Source organism: Camelus dromedarius, chromosome 2 (assembly GCF_036321535.1).
Source record: "Camelus dromedarius isolate mCamDro1 chromosome 2, mCamDro1.pat, whole genome shotgun sequence".
Classification (NCBI taxonomy): domain Eukaryota; kingdom Metazoa; phylum Chordata; class Mammalia; order Artiodactyla; family Camelidae; genus Camelus; species Camelus dromedarius.
This window is the reverse complement of record NC_087437.1, coordinates 72,414,528-72,435,684: the sequence shown is the minus strand read 5'-3', so window position 1 is coordinate 72,435,684 and position 21,157 is coordinate 72,414,528. Positions and strand designations below refer to the sequence as shown.

Genomic DNA, 21,157 nt, shown 5'->3' with positions numbered 1-21,157 from the left:
GTCCAACAGTTCTTCATTTCCCACCACCACCACCCTCGCCCCCCTTAGTCCCTGGCAGCCATGATGCTACTCTTTGTTTCTATGAGTTCTGTTTTTTCAGATTCCACATAAAAGTGATATCATACAATATTTGCCTTTCTTGGTCTGCCTTCTTTCACTTAGCATGATGCCTTCTAGGTTCATTCATGTTGTTTGTTATATTTTATATATATTTCATTTTCTTTATCTGTTCCCCTATTGATGAATACTTAAATTGTTTCTGCATCTTGGTTATTATGAATAACACTGCAATGACTATGGAAGTGCAGATATCTCTTGAAGACACTGAAGTTGTTTCCTTCAAATATAAAACCAGAAGTAGACTTAATGGATTATTACCTCTCTGATTGATTTGTCACAGCATCTGAGCACACATTTGAAAATTAGTGGACATATTACAATGAGGATAATGATCAAAATGCACCCTTGTGGTACTTCCCAAAATAGTCCTATTTTAGATGGAAACAGGAAAATAAGTTTTGGAGTGTTTCCTCTTTACATATATCCAGTAAATCTTTTTAAATTATTCTTTGTTTTGGTTTTAATTTTTCCAGGGGTATTAATTATACATAACTGGAACTATTGGCCACTACACATATGTTGTTTTTGTGTGTGTGTCAAAATATGATTTAAAGCAATTTTATTGTCCAGTATTCTAGCTGAAGAATTTTATGCCTTCTGCTGGGAGGCTATAGTTTGAGCTGTCTTATTTGCCACTACTATTCCTAAAGTAAGAGAAAGCTTTCGTTGTTACAAGAGGAGACCATGATGGTCATAAGGTTGCAGTTGGCAGCTGCTGGCAGATATTATTTTGAGGATTTGATGGTGTCCTTAAGTATTATACTATTTGGAAAACTCAATTTCTCGGTAATGCAAAAAAAGTGTCTAAAATCATGTCTAAAATGGCATGTAGCTCCATTTTAGATGTCTGAACCATAAATACTCCATTCTGATTTCTAAATGTATTTTTTTCTTTTAATAGTTAGAGCAGCTATAACAATGCATGTTTAACAGACCACAAATGGGCTGTTTTGGTTTAAGTAAAATATAAGCCAGAATGACTGCCCCATACTTAAATATGTGACAATTTCCTCCATCATTTTCTCCCTTTGATTGCAAATCGTTGGATAGAAAGCGTAAAGCACAACCAATATCTTTGTCTCTTGTTGCCAGGGTGGCTGCTGCTTGCCCTGTGTCCATTATCTCCCTAGGCGCTTGGCCTCCTTTTTTGTTTTTGTTTACATATTTGCCTAGTTATCCATGTTGGGGGAAAACTAACCACACATAACAATCAAGTGCAGAGGTATGCTGACAGGGAAACATTTTATACATTTATACCAAACCATCACACAAACATTGTAGAGGTGCTTCAAGCAGTCGACTTCAAGCAGTGATATATGCCATGAGTAGTGACACTCTGTGATAACTTTATTAGACATTTTTTTTTTCATCCTAAACACTAGGGGCAATAGTATAGCTAGAAGTAAAACAATAACTTTCAATGTTGATAGGGAAACAAACATTTAGTAAATAGTTCAATTAAATTAGTATGATAGGTCTTACTGGCCTGGTGTGGATTCTTGCATTAGCTGTCTAACATTGCTCTCATCTTCTTGTCTTGTTGTGGGTGTTATTTGAGGTCAGCAGTCCTTTCTATTGACCAGTCCAATATAGAGGAACTTCTTAAGTGGGAAGTATGAATTCAAGAGTTAATTTCTTTCAGTTTCACTGTGTATGAGGTACTTAAGAATATTTGACAAGAGTCCTTTTATCTAGGTTGGAGACAGTCCTTTAAATAATGCTTTTTCCAGTATGCATAATCCCCTTGTTGTAGCTCATGGGCCATCTGATCTTCATCCAAAGATAGATTACCTTGATCAGCTTCAGAAACAAGCTTAGAATATCTTCTTAAGAACTTAATTAAACTTTACAATAACATAACATAGCAACAAAGGTCTATTTGGAAAGGGAGTCTCAGGCAGCAACTACTGACCTTATTTAACAAAAATAGAATTTAATATCCATTGAAACATAATCTTTTTTCTCTAAAATTACCTTCATTTTTATCAGATATAGCCAAGTTAAGACTACTTTGTTTGCCAAATAAGTCTGATTAGTTGATCATATAGGCTCTTTTAAATTGGCTGTGCCAAGGGTGGGGAGGGTATAACCCAGTGGTAGAGTATGTGGTTAGCATTCACAAGGTCCTGGGTCCAATCCCCAGTACCTCCACTGAAAAATAAATAAATAAACAAAACCTAATTACCTCCCATCCCCGCCTCAAAAAGACAAAACAAACAAACAAAAAGTAAAAAGAAACAGATGAAATTAGTAAAAAAAAATAATAATAATAAATTGGTTGTGCTGGAATTCTTCATAACTAATCTTAGACTGAACTTTTAAAAGATTACTCAAGGCCTAAAAAGCCATGCCGAGGGCTTGTCACAGATTCTGCCTGTGAATTCCTCTCTTCTCAAGGTCCTCAAAATATCTTCAGATTCTTGCATCTGTCAGGAGGTGACCTTCCTTGTTCACCTGATTAGGCAGCTGGGAACCTAAGAGTTTTCCATTTCTGGAGGGATTAGGTAAAGAGAAAAAGATAAATGTTTCAATTCTACTTATAAAGTATAATTTATCAAGTTGTTATACATCATATTCAGCTTAAGGGGAGAGGTTTCCTTTTATCTGGAAAATGCAGACTGAAAGACAGTAATTGAAATGTTATTAACAGTCTTACGAAACCTTTAGGGTTTCCATCAAAATTTTAAAATTTCTTACCTAGTTCAGCAGTACGATCTGAAAGTTATCGGTACCTGTTGAAAAGTCCTTTTGATGACTCTTCTTGAAGATAAATTACTTTTGCAAAAGCATCAGAGTGAAACAATAACTGTCTATGAATGATGAAAAACTTAAAAAGGCACAAAGATCTGAGCACAATTTAATTGATAAAGAAACTTAACCAAGTTGCTGTGCCATACAACATATTAAAATAATAACCAGAAGTATAAGTGAGAACATAATACCAGGACATATTCAAATTTTAGAAATTTTATATAATTTTTAGAGCATTTATATTAATGATATTTACCCACACAGTAAGACCTAAGAATGTTTATTATTTGACAATGTTTTCTATGTAATTTAACCTATTAAATAATCCTAGTCCATTTAATATTTTTTTCTGAGATGACTCAGGGGCCTTCTGAAGCATCCCAAAGTTAGCTGGAGGTCAAAGAACTTTAATTAGAATTTGATATTTGGGAAGTCTGCCAAAAACTATTAAAAAGTTTCAAAACACTTGGTCAAATAGAATTATAGATCACTGTGAAACAATACTTTTCCACATCACCAAACTGACAAAATGCTTCAAAAGAAACTCACCCCATGTGTTACCAGAAGCAGTATAGCAAGAAAACTTTGTTCTCTTAACAGAGAAAACCAAAGTCAGTTTCGTACCAGCTTACTGTTAGTAACAAAATTCATTTATTTAATTAAATTTAATCTAACCTTAGTCAATCCTGACCAAGTACAAAATCCTTTTCTCAAGATTCCTTTCTACAAACCTTCCATCACTTTCTGTATCCATATTAGTTTATCCCATTTATTTTTTTTTTCCCATCCAGAAACAACCAGATTTAGGACAAAATTATTCTCCTTTTTTTTTTTTTTTTTTTTTTTTGCCTTAAACAGATTATTTTCATTCTATATACCTTCTATCACTGACAACATATATCCTACTTTTTTTATACACTGAAATGTATTTTTATTATTTTAGTAGTTTAATTACATATATTATAATTTTTAACCCTTAAAAACCTTAACCTCTAGCAAAAACCAAGAAGCAAGTAATTGACTCTGTCTGTTATACCAGTATTTCCTGATCAGCAAACTTAACATAGTCTATAACCTCTAAAAGCATACATTTTCTCAAAGTATAATTTCTCTTTTTAATGTGGTACAAGATGTGTATCTAATAAACCAAAACATGTTAATTTTTCTCATAACAAGGCAAAAGAAGACAAACTTAGACTTGTCTAGCAATCAATGTTTTACTATTTTATCTTAAAAATGATTTAGACATTCAATGAGTTCTTATCATTTAATTTAACTTTGCAAAACTCCAAAGTTTCAAATTACCAAACATCTGGGAAAATTATTTTTAAGTAGACATTTCTAAAACACAATTACTTCCCAAGGGTTCACTAAAAAAACTTTTATCCCCTTTATCTCTTATAATTTATCATAGTATCACACATAGACATCTGTACTTTCGGACAGACAGAGATCTCATAGTTTCATTTTAAAACTTATTTATGAATCAGATATTACAATGTAAAACTTCTTAGTTTATAAATTTTATCTCCTTTTTCTCTCTCTATTGAAAACAATTCTAATTGTATAATAGTAGCATAGTTTAGGGATCCGTTAATAAGCCACTTTTTCCCCTAAATCTAGGGAGCATTATGGCCAGGCCATATTGCAAAGGAAAATCATCTTTTTACATTTCATTGGTTTGTAACTGAAAGCAGTTCAGTTCTGGGGAACGCAACTGAAGGGGCTGCATTCAGGAAATGAATTTGAATCTCCCATAGTGGGCACACTTAACCACAAGCCAAATGCAAACACACACACAAAGAACAAAATCTAATTCCTGCGGGCCAAAAATAAATAGGTGAAGTCCAACAAGTTCAACTTTCTCAAACAAAAGTCTTTCTTTTTAACAACAAACAACATGCAAATGGAAAGACAGGGAGTAATGACCTTACACATCATAGCGATTCATCTGACAAACGCAAAACCAAAAATAACAGTTGGAATAAGTTAAAATTGCTTATTTTATTTGAGTTTAAAGAAGCCTCTTTCCCCTCCTTTTTTTTTTTTCTTTTGGTTTGAAGTTTTGGTAATTAACTCAAGGTCAGGTGTCTTAGGCAATGTGGGCTGTGTTTGCATTTCACGGCCATGATAGAGAGTTGTAACTTCAAGGTTTCTCCTAGGAATATTTTTGTCCTCTCAGGGTCAGAATTCTGAAAAACAAAAACAAAAACAAAAACAGAACAAAACTCTATCAAGCCAGATTTTTCTAACTGCATATGCAAAAAGAACCATTTATAGAATTTCAAAAGTGTTTCATCTTAACTAATTTTCTTCAGTCTAAAGAATATTGTGGCCATGCAGTGTTAAAAAATTAGTTTTTCCTTAATCATAGGTTCATAGCTATAATCAGACCATTTTTCCAAAATGTGCCCCAGAGGCACATTCTCCATCCGTTAAAAACAAAAAGGACAAAATACAAATGGTGTCCCCCAAAACTGAATGCTAGCATCCAAAGAAACAAAGAATTGGTTCACAAATGAAGTCCAACAATTTTTCCTTTCTCCAGCAGGGTACCCCACCCCAATACAAGACAAACAGGCTTATTCTGGGGAGAAAAAGCCCAGGGTAGAGAGAAATGGAGTTATTTGCTGTACACATCAAAGCGACTTACCCTCCTACATCAAGCCTGTTGACTCCCGAATGTCCATCTCTGTCAATTAGCAGACACAGACCAAAACCAGAGCTTTGTTTCCTTCATCACAGAATTGAAAGCACCATGGGCCAGCAGCACCTGGTCAGTGGCCAGCACTCTGGACTGTCCCTGAGACAAAGGTGCTTAAGCAGCTGCTGGACAGGATCCAAGAGCTGTCACCGGCCAGGGCTGATGTGCTACCACATCTGAGGTACCAAAATTGTTACCCAACCAAACTTGGGTCTCTGCGCCAGCATGAAGCAAAGTCAATCTACTGACACCGGGTTGCGGTGGAGGAAAGTGCAGCATTTATTACAGAGCACCAAGCAAGGAGTCCAGACAGGCAGTGCGTAAAAGACCCAGGCACAACTTAGGAATGTGTGTCGGGACTTTATCCATAACTTCAGGGAAATGGGAGTTCAGTGATTCTGCTATGTGGTGGATTTATAGTCTAAAATTGTTACCAGTTTCTCGGCCCAACAGCTACTTCTCCTTGGTACATCTTCTCATTTCCTAACCATTAAATCCTGAGCCAGCCTTTCGAGACTCCGGGGAGGCCTGGGAGACTAACCTAAAAGCCTTTTACTTCAAAGGACAGAGACAAAGGGGTTCGTATGTGGTTTCAATTCCCCCTTTTGTCTGATATTCTTCAGTCTTGAGGGGAATAGGTTCTGGACAAGAAAGGGAATAAAATTTTGGCTAGAGAGGTTAATCATAAACTTATCAGAGGAACTTGGTTTTGGGGGGACTCAGTTTCAATTACTTGAAGACATACAATTGAAATTCAATGACCTTTGCACTTATTATTTGTGCTTTTTTTTTCTTTATGAATGTTTTATGTCTATAAAATTTCTACTTAAAATTTTTTTAAAAAGCCAGGAGAGGTAGTGATCAGGATACCACAGATTGCCAAATCAATGACTTAAAAAACATGAGGAACTAATTATCCATAACTCAAAGAAAACTGAAAAGCAAGGAATATGATTAGCCAAAAGATAAGGGAACTAGAGGAGAGCACCAAGAGGAAAAATATGCTTTCAGCTGAGATTCCAGAAGTAGAGAAGAATTAAGAAAGACACACTTGGAAAAATGCTACTTGAAATTCAGAATTTCAAGGATAAAAAAACATTTCTGCAATTATGTATCAGGAAAAAGAAACAAACATACAAGTTACCTAAAATGGAAAAAAAATCATATTTTTAATAGACTTTGTTTCTATAATGCTCAAAGTCAGAACCAATTAAAATAGTAGCTACATCATTCTGAAAGAAAAATGTTATCAAGAATTTTGTATCCAGCCAAATTATATGTGAGGGCAAGATAAACACACTCTCAGACATAGACGGATTAAAAAAAAAAGCATACCACCCATTTACCTTACTGGAAGAAAATATTCCAGCTGCCTGAGAAATAAATCTAAATCAGTTTCCAAGAACAGGGAGACATAGCTCAGAAGAGAAAATAACAAACCATTTAAAGAACACTGAGTACTTTTAGTACAGTTACAAATCACTCAGAGTTGCAATATAGCATTTCCCCTGGCAGAATTTTTCATCCTAAGCCTCTAAATACCTCAGTAGTTGCATAAGCTATAAATGATTCTACCCATTTTGAGTGAGAAATCTACCAGAGTAAAAATGAATCTTTGTTATTGTTGGAGTTGTAAGCCAGGAGTAAACTTCAGACCCTCCTGGTACCCTCTCCTGCCTGACTTCTCTGCAGTTTCTAGCTTATCTGCCTACCCACTCACCATGTACAAATAACTGGTATAAAGAAATCCCAAGACATTTCCATCAGGTGAGTTCAAGATCAATTTCTGAGGATTATCCTTCTTTAAGTTCAGGTCTTAGGTTTGTCTGAGGTCCAGTCCTTTAACTACATCCCTCTGACATATTTAGGCTAAATCTATTCCCCCCATATAAGCCCCAGAAGGAACATTAAAGGTAAAGATGAATGGCAGTTTATACCCATGGAACCACCTTCTTTTACCATCTCTGGCTGAACATTCTGATGGATGTTAACATGAAGAAGCCCAGTAGAGAACTCTGGCCAGGCTCCTACAGTAGCCTAAATATGATATATCAATCAGATTGATTTCACTTCCTATTCAGGCTTAAAAAACATTTTTTTAAAATGACCTTTTTTCATTCTCTTTTTAAATGGTTTTTAAAAAGATACAGAGATAGCTGTCACTTCCTGTTGTTGAATATATACACTTTAATGGGGATAAGAGTTTTATCGTGTATGAAACATCCTTGTCTTGGTCCAATTGGTACGTTATAACAAAATATCATAAAATAGGTGACTCATAAACAATAAAAATTTATTTCTCACAGTTCTGCAGGCTAGATGTCCAAGATCAGGGTGCCAGTATGTTTCCGGTGAGGGCCGTCTTCAGATTGCAGAAACTGCCTATTGGGTCTTTACATGGTGGGAGTGGCTACAGATCTCTTGGAGGTTTCTTTTACAAGGCACTAATCCCATTCATAACGGCTCCACCTTCACGACCTAATTACCTTCCAATGGCCCCAATCTACTATTATCACCTTTGTGGGTGAAGGTTTCAACATATGAATTTGGAGGACAAAAATATTCAGACCATATAAATCCTCATCTCTTGGAATTTTGTAATATTAACTAAAATTTTTTTGACTACTAGTAGCTAAGTCTTACACTTGATAAATATGTACACAGTTCCTCTTAATTTATTTTTTCTTTCCTCCCACCCAAATTGCATGTTCCTACCAAGCAGAAATCATGAACTACACATCTTTTTTGTCCTTCCTCAGGCTTGTTATAGAATCAGAGACTTGGAATGCAAGCATCATAAGAGAAGCAAATGACCATCCAGCCCTGGTATGGCATATAGGTTTTGTCTTGAAGACAAATTCTAATCAACAGAACTGGTTTCTTAGAATGTCATGGAGAACTCTCTGTAAATACTGTCATGGGCACAATAAGAAGGATAGCTCTACTGACAATTTTTTTATTTTGATCTTCATTTTTCATTTGAAAAGTTGGTACCCAGAGAGGTTAAGGTAAATGCCTCATACACAAACCATTCAACGGTTTCCCTAATGTCTATTAAAAATACTCCAAATCTGATAGCCTGGTAATTAAGACCCACAATTGCTTTCATAGTGCTAGGAACAGAGGAGATACAATAATATGTTAGTCTTTAATTATTTTCGGAAATGAAGATTTCATTTATGCTCTTAATTTTTTTTTCCAGAGGCCATTCCAAGCATCTCATTTCTCTGCCAACCAGAGGCATAGCTACACCTAACATCTTGAATCAGCTTCTTCCCAACACATACACAGATGGATGGTTTAACCTGGGGATAGGTTTAAGGGAATATAAGTCTGGAGACTGAAACAGGACTAGAACATTAAGGGGAGACCAAACTTAGGACAAAAGGACCTTTAGATAAGATTAATGCAAAATCTAGTCTAAAAATGTCTGTTTGGTCAGACTTTGAATAAATAATCAGAAGTAATTCTATAAGCAAGCTTTGAACATTGAGATGGTAGATATATAAAGTAGAAATAGGAACACAGGCATGGAAGGCCATTGAATAAGAGTAGAAATTCCATATCCTTGGTACTAGGAAATAAGGGGAGATTGTATTGAGAAATTAGTTTAACCAGATTATAACTGAATTTTAAAAATAGTAATATCAATTTAATTAAAATAATTGATTAAATAAATTCCTATGTGTAACATTTATTTAAAACAAATGTTCACCATTTAAAACAAATACATACATATAGATGAAGTCTACAACCCCTGCCTTCAAGATGTGGGTGGATGAAGGAGTCAGGCTGCTCTCAAGACACAAAGAATTATAATCCAAAATGCTGAGGAAGCACAGAATGAGGTATAAATCTCATGTAGGAAAATCCATGGAAGAACTTAAAAAGAAAGTGAGAATTAAATTATTAAATGAATAGGAATTGTCCCTATGCAAAATGGTGGAAAGCAATGTCAGTAATCTCCTAGAGCTACCAGACGTCTAATTGAGACAAAGCGAGTGTTAATCAGTTTGTTACAGTTATCCATCTGGTATGTTCCACTCACTTGTGTAATCTACTTGATCCCTTTAGAATTTTAGAAACTAGTATTTAATCTCCATGATTCCTGCAATGTATACATAAAGATTTTTTTTACATATTTTATAACACTTCGCCTTTACTTTTAAAAACACATTTCCAGTTGATTTCTAGGTGTTATCAGGCTTACAGTTACATAGTCTATGAAGTCTGATAATTTTGATTCTTTTAATTTGTTTTGCTTCAGTGGTCAGATTTAGAAATAGTTTTTAATAGAAAAAGCAATACTTTCAATTTGCAGCTTGAATTTCAGAATTCTTAACATCTTTAATTTTGTACCTGTGTTAAATTTTGCTGTGCGGGAAAGCTTTATTTCTAAGTATATTAACATAGTTACATGTTTATCTTATACCATATACATATTATTTTTAAAATAACAATATTAATATATTTATGAAAAATACCAAATACAGATTTGTTCTTATAATGTATCTCTCCAGGGATATATAATTAAAATGCTAATAAAAGTCACTTATCATAATTATTCTACCTGCACGCCCTTTGTGTCCTATACTCATGCCTCATCTCTGGTCACTGTTATTTGGATTACTGACCTCCCGATTTTAACCTGCCCACTTTGGGACCCTCCTATTATACATACTTACCTTAAATGGCCATTTTATGATTTGTCATTGACATCAGCATGTATACGATCTTCTCCAATGTAGTTTCAGAACCTTACCTAGTCCTAATCCCTTCCTTCTGCTAATGAGCCAGAACTGATAACTGATAAATGTAGAACCTTCCAAATGAGTCTGTCAATGTGAACTGGCTTCCTGCCACACCTGACTCCTGGTGGGGAGATGTGAGTTCATAATGGCTAAGTGGATCACAAGCTTCACGAATCACCTGAGTGATATTGTGAAAATACAGATTCTTAAGCCTGAGGTTCTGCGTTTCTGATGACTCCCAGGGGTTGTCTATCTTACTAATTTGGGGACTATCTTTTGAATAGCAAGGGAGTAGATGACAACAGGCTTCAGAATCATGGAAAGTCATTAAATTATCTACATATTTTTTTCTTATATTTTATTAATGAAATAAGTCATGTAGATAACACTAAAATAGATTTGGGATGTACATATAGAACTCTGATGCCTTTTATTAAGAAGGAATAAAAACATAATTTATGGTTTTGGCAGCATGGTACAAATATAAATTATTTACAGAGGTGAAATCATTATCAACATTACCTTTACAGTAGGACATGCTATGAATATTCTCAACAATAGACCGAAATGTTGTGTTGTTCAAATTCAAAAGAATCATGAAGGTACTGTTTAGCTTTGTGTGTTCTGATAAGAACAGCTAAATGTGTCCTTCCCTTACTTCCTGTTTCTATTTTTAAGAATACCACAGCAGCTGTTTTAATACATCTTTTGTATGTTAGTTGCCCAAAATGCATCTTGGCTGCAAGAGTCTTCCTAGAATTGACTGCTCAAAATTCTAGGTGTAATGATACCATACTGGCTAGGTGACGGTGACTCCAAAACAGCTCCCCCCGCAACCCCAATCCAACGGGGCGAAAGTCTTAAATGCCAGTGTTACATAAGAAAAACTCTGCCACCAAAGCTCAGCTTTGTCTTTTGAGGACAAAAACTTTTATGGGGTGTCATACTCCCAGCCCCATAACTTAATACATTATTTTCATACATTTTCTTTAATGACTCATTTCCTCTAGAATTTTGAGATTCTTCAGCAAACTGAAATGGAATGTCAGGGTTTTTCCGTTTCTCTTTTTACCATTTCTGTAAGTCACTACCCTTCTTTCTGTATACTAACTCAATACCCCCCACCCTCTCTCTCACACACACATACCCCACATTCATTTGTGCAGCAGCTGACGTATTCGCTCAAATGGATCCCAGCATTTGCTATTCACTTTGTAAGAGGTCTATTACACTGTTTAGTAGGAGAACCTGAGAATCCTAATATCCTCAAGCTGTTGAACAATGCTATGGGCTATTTTTGAAGTAATTAGACTCAGGCACTCTGGAAATGCAGATAATCTGAAACTATCTCTTCTTGCTCTTAAGTGGCTATAACCTTATCATTTAAAAATAAATGGTTATCAAACTGCACTACTTCACTATTGCATGATTTTTCCCTATTCTTTAGTAAGAGGAACAACAAGATACAGTCGTGGTGAATGAAAATGTGTTGACTCATACTGGCCAACTAAATACCCTGGCTCATCTCCGTTCCATTAATTGCACTTTTATTTTGATATCAGGTCAATAATGCGGCAGCTTAAACCATTACTGTGCACTTGCTTGCCTATACCTGTTATCACTGATTTTTTACACTGTTAGACATCCACAAATATATTAATTCAGCAGCATTATGTCACATTCATACATATTAGTCTATGTTACCCAAACACTGAGTCACCACTGTGTTTAAAAATGCACCATATATTAATTGCTCTACTACTATTTCTATTTGCTTAGCAATCTAACAGGGTAGATACAAGCATTCATTTGTCAGGAGTGGGGAACATCTACTCTATAGATATATTCCATATCTTTTTTGTATGGTTCATTCTTTCCATTCTTTTCTTATATCATCAAGTCTAAAATGATTTCTCCTTTACATTTAAAAAACTCCAATATTAGATTGATAAAGGAAAATTTCTTATTACGGGAGATTGACTGGGAATAAACACTATCATTCCTGAATGTGTGGATAGTTAGTCAAACTGGGACATTCTTTTTCAAGAATGTATAGTAAACTGATCCAGACAATACAAACCTCTCTCCCCTACATGTGTCTCTGATAGCCCCAAAGAAAATACTGTGTTTGTGTACCAGATAAAATGTGGCTGATTTTAAATATTCTGCTGCCCTGCTATTCATATCATTCAGTTTAGGACAGAGGATTTTTGTTGTCCAAGGCTATAGTATAAAAAGCTCCCAAAGAAGTTTCTGGGAGAAATTTTAGTCATTTGGCCAATGGTCCCGTAAGACTCAAGCATCAACATGAACCTCCTTAAAATGAAACTTCTCAGGTCAGGAAATAGTATTTGACCTCCTGTTTGTTTCAGATAATGCTGTTAACTGGCAGATCGTTTAATAATCACCAGTGGGAGATCAGGGCCAGACTTATCTCCTCATGCATACGGCTGCATTTTTTGTAGGTGTTTCGTGTAGACTTCCTGCCTGTCTTGGGTTCATTCCCTTAACCAATGTCCTCTTTGTTTTCTTTCAGACAAGGGTTAAGATATACCCCAGACTCTTTCTGGACCCTGATCCCAGGGTTATTATCATAAATTTCAGTTTCTGATAACAGTGTTTGGGAATTTTGCCTGGTGCCAACTTCAGTTTGCTCACTCCTAAAGGGCTGGGGAACCTCAACCTAACAGAGAAAAGGTTGCTTTAACTACTACCAAAGGATGTGAGAGCGCACAATCGTCAGCAGACTATTAGTATAGGCCAAGCTGAGTCGGTATACATCGAGAGAAATAATCTACTCTTCCTCACAAATGCTGTTGACATCTTTTTTTTTTTTTTTTTAGCAGATTCTCACATATTAAAGGGTCAAAGGCTTAAGGAACCCTAGTTTTCCCAAATATTTATTTTGTGCTTCATTATTGGTCACTTTTGAGGTCACACAACACTTTTCAATCCCTCTTCAAGATGAAAAGCACAGCCCAAATTAATGAGAAAAGAATATATCCCATAAGAACTTCAGGCAACTTGTAGTATAATGGGTAGCATTAACAAAGTCCAGGATGAAGTAATTAAAGCAGAACAGATACCCTCTTAGGAGGCAGAAAGAATAAATATTATGAATTAGCCAAGGTATAGTATTATGATTTGAAATCTGGAACTGAAAATTGCTGTCAGTTTGGTATGGGTAGGCAAAGCTTAGAAAAAGTTCTAAAATATTCTGATAATGATTTCTATCACAAGACAATTCTTACACTTTCAAATGGAGGCAAATATCTTAAAGCTTCTGAGAAAGAGGTAAACTTAGGGAAACTAAAAATAATGGGTCCTAATTTTTTTTTACTCTTTTCAACTGTTTGTTAGCCGTTCCTAGCTATTCAAGGGACCCAGCCGGTAAAAATGAAGGTATCACATTGATGCTAAGGATTGTTATTTCCATTTTTTAAGTCAGGTTTTGCCAGTCAATTTATGTTCTTCAAGTCTGGCCTAACTGCTGTAAGCTATCGGGTGCACGGCCTTTGATAGCCCACATGCCTTCCCGGGTCCTTGTCATCCTCCCTGCATGTGTTCAGAGTTCTACCACACAAGCCTGTCTGGCTCACCATCCCGGCAAACTCGGTGTTAACCGCTGAGCACATTGCCTCCCTCTGAGGGGAGGGGCTGCCCAGGAGGTAACACCAAGGCTGAATGACTGAAAGGAGGCAAGGATTGCCTTAACCTTCCGTCTCTTGGCTCAGATGGAAAGAGCCTCAAAGGAGCCTGGAGCACTGGCGAAGACGACTGTCATGTGATCTAATAAACAGCCGTAACTCTTTAATGGATCAGCGAGGTCCCTGAGGTACTTTTCGGTCTATATAGTCTGTCAACTCAGTTACCTGGATCCTTTCCCAAAAGATGGCTGGCTTCCATGGAAAACTTTGTAGAGTAGATGGGTAAAAGAAAACATGGTGCCCCATGCTGAACCTATCTTGTGGCACCTTAATCAAAGTGGGTGGATGCCACGAGGCTGGTGCTGGTGAAGCAGTTATCTTACTCTGTATATATTTGTATGGCACTTTACAGTTTATAAAGCACATTTTTAAAAAATATACAATTCACCAATTTATAGTTACACAAACACTTTTATACCCTCAAAAGACACTGTGGAATAGGATTAGAACTTTGGCTTTTATATGTACCTGCCATATTTTTACCAGTTCCTTTCTCTACTTTGGATTTCTATTCCACTGATTCCCATACAACTTCCTTAACAAATCTTTAGTCTCAAAGATCTAATATGGCATCTCTTTGATTATTTTCTGAAATGTTTGACAATTCAAATGGGACAAAACTGGGCATTTCTGTGAAAGACATGAACAACTTAAAATTTCCAAATCATTGCACACACAGAAAAACCCCTCTTGAATTCAACTTCAAATTATTAACAATTCATCCAGCTTACACAGGAAAAATATGGACTTTATTTTAACCAACCTGGGTTTTACCAGCCCAGTAAATTATTTAGATTATTGTTTTAAGTGGTGTCATAGCTCTTAGGCCTGATTGTAACCAAATGTAATTTATTGTTGTTGTTCACTATAGGAAGAAAGGAAATCATATTTATGAAAATTGCCCTACTTGAAGAAACAAAACCTTAGCACCCAACACAGTGTTGCCTACTGATGCTTACAAAAAATCTAACACAAGCTTATCAAGTTGAATTTATTTAGTTTGATTTAAAATTGGGTAAACTGGTGGGGAATGCGAAGTGAAATTTAATATTATATAGAAGTATTGGCTATATCTGCTTCTGGCATTTCTGGAAATTCCAAGAAGTCTGCTACATTTTTATCTCTACTCTTCTTAACAGAAATACACACACACACAAAAGTTCCTTTGCAGTGCCTCATTTATATGACTATCTATTTTTAACCAAAGAGCTTCGTAAAATTCTTTTTCAAAAATGCATTGCCTCCTCTTGCATTCTATTTTGAGTTCTAATATTTACAGAGCATTGAACTCAAAAGGAAGGCCTACATTTATATTCCAAGAACTTGTGGGAAAACTTTGCACTGCCCCCAAAACTCCCTTTCCTTTGTCCGGGATGTCTCTTCCTTGCTGAGCCCATACACGTCACGCAGGACTTTCGAGAAGTAACTAGACTTACGATCATGGTTCTTTATCTGATAGTGTGATTTATAAAGAAATCACACTTCATTTTATGAGGTTATTTATGATTCATTCTTTAATTAATTCCTGACTCTCTTCCAGAAAGACTTTAAGGCATTTTTATGAGAATAAATGAATAGCCTGAAGCCATGTAACAGGCCAAGAATAGAGGCAAGGTTACACCACTCAGTCTCTGACTTTTCTGCTTAGGTTCTACACTACCATTCAAGTCCTTCCAAAAGACCATTTATTATGAGACTTGTTAATCCTGAAGAGCTTTTGCTGCAGACAAAGGTAAATGTAAAATAAGCACATTTTAAAAGTATATCAGTATATATAGCACTTAGAACAGTGCCACACACGTGGTAAGTGTTACGCAGACTCATTAAATTTTTTGAAGGTATACAAATATTAGCATAGTATAACAGAGATTGCATTTGTTTTAACAGCTAAACCGAACATACCAGGTTAATTTCCCTTCCTGTTGTGTCAGAAGGCTTTTCTTGTTCCCCTGGAATTCAAAAAGAAAAATAAGAAACCAAAAGAGGTAAACGAACAGCACAAAATAAAATTCATCCTCAATTCCCTGCAAGTTATGGTCGTGGGAAGAATATGGGCTATGGAAGCAGATCACTAGGTTGAAATTCGGTCCCTAGGCAGAGGTGGGACGCCCTCCCCACCCATGCTCACCCACTCGCACGCCACTGATAGCATTATTGCTAGTTTGGGCTTGTTTATTTGCTGTGACTAGTGTGGCACTCACACCTTAGCTTGTGAGAATCCATGCTGCCCATTTTGTTCCTTGGTTCTTCACTTCTCACTCCAGTGTATCCAAGAGGAAGGGGCAGGGTCTAGCACATCATTTTTAAGAGCCTGGAAATCCTTGTTCTGGGGACATTCTGCACTCGATGCCACACACACGGCTGTCCTCTCACCTACATCATCAGGATCTCCTACTGCCTAGTTCACTTTCAAAAGAGGCTTGGAGTGGCAGAGGTGGAGCTGGAATTACAGAGGATTCCCTTGGGATCCCGAGAAGGGTTCTCGGCTCCGGAAGTCCTCACCACAGAACACCAGAAGCACTTTTGCTCAGACAAGGCTTTCTCTTATGGCAGAAATAAGGGTTGCTCTGTCCAGCTTAGTTTCTATAGCTACACAGTGGCTGCTTTTGTGGGAAAAGGGATTCGATGAGATGGCAGAGGGGAAAAAGGAAAGCGAGAGCACAGAGGTGGTTCAGACCAGAGACAGACCGAGATTCGCCATACATCTCTCTCTTACCGTGTTTAAGTGTTCGCTAGTGACATCCAGTGAATTCTTACAAAAGCAGAAAAGAATTGTTTTCCAAATATCATACCGTTCCCATCATAGCCAAACCCACGTTTTTCAAATGCATTATTGTCGAATGAGGTTTCAGTTCAAGCATGTCTTTATGGCAGCAGTAAGTACAGACATGATGAGTTTCCTCTGGGAACACTAGATTTTCATTTAGATGGGGGTGTGGATGACTGGGATGCTATGATGCTGCTGTGAAAAACAGGGCGAGACAAACTAACTCAAATTACACATATTGATCTGAGAGATTATTTCCACACTCTTAAAGTTTAGAAGAGCTCTTCCTAAGATTGACACAGTAGCATGAGTAAGTCCCAACAATATGCTCTCCTCAGCACAGCTCTTGGCTGGAACACTGTGCTGTGGTGAGCATACCTTATCATGACTAGAGGAGACCTGAATTAATCTAATTCACTTTTTGGTGGAAAGATGAGTTGTCCCTTAGGAAATCATTGTCCATAGTTTACAGCAGAATATTGTGGGAAATAAAAACAACAGAAACCAACCAAAAAAATCTATCTTCCCTTGTTACTGAACCCTAAAAGTGTGGCACAGAGCAGCAGAGAGAAGATGGAACCCACCTCGGTGCTTCTAAGGCAGCAGAATGGGAAGAAACAGGTAATGAGTAGAGGCAAACTTCTCAAAGGAAGCAAACTATAAAGGACCTGTTGTCTGTCTGCCATCTCCTCCTGGGAGGGTGGTCCTGAGGCATTCCTTGTGTCTGAAATGGTAGTCAATATTAAGACAGCTAGGAAAGATGGGATGTGTTAGGCAACACGCTTTGAATTGTCAGAACCTGAACAGAGTTCCAGCTGATGCCTCTGTGTCCTGTTCAGGAGGCTTTCCCCAAGAACCCCTGGTCTCCGTACTCTCACCCACCTCTTGCTTTATTCCTGAGCATATGTGGGTGACTCTGAGTTATAATTTATATTTTGAAAATAGATTTAAAAGTTTATCTATTAGATAAAAAAGATTAAAAAATAGATTTAAAAAGAAGATAAATAAAAGGTTTTTTATTCTTCAAAGGTTAATCCCCTGTAAAACATTATCCAAAACAGCTCTCAGATAGCACTTCACTGAGCTTTTTCATTTACATTGTCTTATTCAACTTTCACATTCACCACTTCAGAAAAGGGAATAGTTTCATCCAGCTACATGCCTTGGGAAGAGTAATTGTCCTAAGACTTGCCCGAAGTCAGACAGCTATTGAGCGGCAGTGGGGACTCAAGCTACCATGTTTCTGAAACTAAATCCAAGATCTTTAACACAGTGCCCTTTCATTGTCTCATAACTCTGATATCTCCGAACGCCAAATACTTTTGGTATGTCCAGATATCTATGATATTTCCAGATATGCTTTGCTGGGCGTGCAGCTGGTGTGCATCACTACTGGTCAATCTTCATGTGCATTAAGGCCCTGCTTATCCATGGTAGGTTGCAACTTAGTAGTGGGTCATGAAACAATTTAATGGATAACCCATAATATTTTTAAAAATTGAAACATAATAGAGTAGAAAATATCAGGATTCATCACACATCTTTAAATTTTGTACTTGTGTTAAATTTTTTTTTATCAGGAAAGCTTTATTTCTGAATATACTAACATAGTTATAAACCCCTCCCCATATACTTGGTTTTGGGGTAAAAGTGGTCAGGAGCTACTGGATCTGGGCATAAAGTGGTTTGATAATGTAGTTTTAACAAATGCTGTATTGTTCACGCCACAGCTGCTGTTTATGCTGGGCGAGCAGCCAAGTCATTGCCAAGATTGACAGACTCAGCTGTCTGGGGGAGGGGAACGGATAGCAATAGGGACTAAGGGTTCCACAAAAGATAACCTAATGCAGACAAATCCACTCAGTTAAGAAGATACAACTTGTATGATTTCTCTGACCGCCCAACAAGCTAGTTTCCTTAATTTTACTTGGCAAGTTTGATACTTACTTGTAAGGTGTTCTGAATTATTTTGAGTCCATTCTGAAATAGAAAAACAAGATAAAGAATCAAAATTGGTTGTGAAAACAATGAGGGTTATACTCAAGTTTGTCTGAAATCAGAGCTAGTCCCTGAAAGGACTCCTGCATTTATGTACTAACAGAGTCCAGCAATCCAGCTCAAAGGCAATTTGAGAAATTTGTAGACCATCACAAGACCATGGACACAAAGTAAATCCCTGGGTTTATTTTGAGTCTCAAAGAAAAACTGTATAAATAAAACACAACCTTCCTCTGTCTGCTTTGATTCCCTCTTCTGCACTCCTTAAGCATAAGAACACAATTCAGCCTGTATGACACCTTTTGGAATAACAAGGTGCATATTCAACAGGTGCTCCAAGTGAATGTAGGAAGTTATGAGGAAAGAGTGCTTTTGATGATGTGGTGGGAACTAATTCTAAAACAAAGATTGTGTCTCTCACTTCCTGCTTACTCATCCACCCCCACTTTCCTGCTAACATGATCACCACCTGCCTTTGTGAAGCTCCTAATCAGGGACTGACCAAAGACAGGTTGGAAAGGACCAGTGTATGTGTCAGTGATTGCTCAGTCAACTGTCCCCTTGGGACTAGGTTCTGCAAAGTGTTTTTCTTCCTTCTGAGAGATAACTGCTTTCCCAACAGCAACCCCCACTTTAAAAAAAAATCATATAATAATTTATTCTAAGGGTTTTTACAAAACACTTCATGAAAATTATACATACTTAGGAAGTACAGTATAATTTCACAGTTTACATTCTAATTAAAACTTGAACATAAAAAGCAAAAGAGAGTCATGAACCAAAGCAGGAAAATTCCCAATACCACCTTAGAAGGATATTTCAAGAGGAGACAATGAAAGACTTTCTATCATACCTCCAAAATTTATTTACCAAAACCATGGCCCTTAAATACCGTTTCAGAGTACATTTTTCTCCTCAACTCACGCTCAATTTATTAAGTACTCCGTGGTACAGAAAGAAAATTTTTCTTTGACACTTTCCCTGTTATGTTTGTTTTCATTACTTCATGAAAGGAAAATCCACATCCAGTTCAAAGACAATTTCTAAGTAATTCATTTGACTGTTGGAAAGCCAGCAGGGATGATCTAGAGAAATATGACAGTTCCTGCTTGCCAGGATATCATAAGCCTTCATAGTATAAAAGGCAGTTCCCGCATTTCTACAGTACAAGGAAATCTGTGATAAATGAGAGGCAAAGACCTCAAATGGCATAAAAATGAACAGAAAAGACAAACCACTTCCACTAGGGTAAACACAGAAGGCTTCACTGAGAACTAGGAAATGAGCTGGGCTTGACAGGACAGGTAGTATTTTGATAGGTGGACACAGATAAATGGGTGCTAGAAGAACCATGGTGAAGACATGAAACGGCTAGTTGGACGGTTAGGCTGGAATTGAGAGGTTCTATGTGGAATCCAGAAACAATTCAGAAAGGTAGATGTGGATGGACTGTGAAAAGCCTTGAATTCTGGTCAACAAATGTGAGCCCAATAGTGTAGGCACTGGGGATGCTCTGCAGAGGACTCAGTGAAAAAGTGGCATTATGGAAGAAGTTTATTAGGCAAATTAAGTATACTAGGAAGATTTTGGGCTGAAATGAATCAAAAGTGAGGAAACATTAAGTCCTAGCCACAGTAATCAGACAAGAAAAATAAATAAAAGGGATCCAAATTGGAAAGGAAGAAGTAAAGCTGTCACTATTTGCAAATAACATGACACTACTCATACAATATCATAAAGATGCCACAAAAAACTACTGAAGCTCATTAATGAATTCTGTAAAGTTGCAGGACAAAAACTTAGTATACGGAAATCTATTGTAGTTCTATACACTAACAACAAACTCAGAAAGAGAAATTAAGAAAATAATCCCATTTACAATGGTATTAAAGAGAATAAAATACCTAGGAATAAATCTACCTAAGGCAATAAAAGACCTGTGCTTAGAATTATAAAACACTGATGAAAGAAACTGAAGGTGACACTAGCAGATAGAAAGATACACTGTGTTCTTGAATTGGAGGAATTAATATTGTTAAAATGACCATTCTACCCAAGGCAATCTACAGATTCAATACATTCCTTATCAAAACACCAACGGCATTTTCCACAGAAATAGAACAAATAATTTAAAATTTTCTATGGAAACACAAAAGACCCTGAGTAACTGAAACAATCTTGAGAAGGAAGAATGGAGCTGGAGGAAACACACTCTCTGACTTCAGACTATACCACGAAGCTAAAGTAAGCAAAACAGTATGGTACTGTCACAAAAACAAACACATAGACCAATGGAACAGAATAAAGAGACAGAAATAAACTCACACACTTATGGTCAATTAATCTATGACAAAGGAGG

General features: G+C 36.6%; 1 protein-coding gene and 1 long non-coding RNA gene across 7 annotated transcripts in view; one reads left to right on the top strand and one right to left on the bottom strand.

Moving 5' to 3' along the window:
• Window positions 1–21,157, top strand: part of LOC135323235 (uncharacterized) — a 53,523-nt gene that overhangs the window by 24,703 nt on the left and 7,663 nt on the right. The window lies entirely within an intron of this gene.
• The window catches only part of BTLA (B and T lymphocyte associated), a 62,977-nt gene continuing 43,253 nt past the window's right edge, over window positions 1,434–21,157 (bottom strand). For 5 of the 6 annotated variants that reach the window (XR_010384526.1, XR_010384527.1, XR_010384524.1 and 2 more), the window contains 6 exons: window positions 18,748–18,780; window positions 17,385–17,524; window positions 15,936–16,995; window positions 9,311–9,457; window positions 5,525–9,149; window positions 1,434–5,063 (listed from right to left, as the gene is read on the bottom strand). Coding sequence is in view for 1 of the 6 variants with exons in the window: in XM_064495409.1 (XP_064351479.1) it covers window positions 9,433–9,457; window positions 15,936–15,982; window positions 16,750–16,785; window positions 17,385–17,524; window positions 18,748–18,780 (281 nt within the window). In the remaining 5 variants the exon portion in view is untranslated. The remainder of the gene's footprint in view (window positions 5,064–5,524; window positions 9,150–9,310; window positions 9,458–15,935; window positions 16,996–17,384; window positions 17,525–18,747; window positions 18,781–21,157) is intronic. The other variant, XM_064495409.1, reaches the window with a different exon arrangement.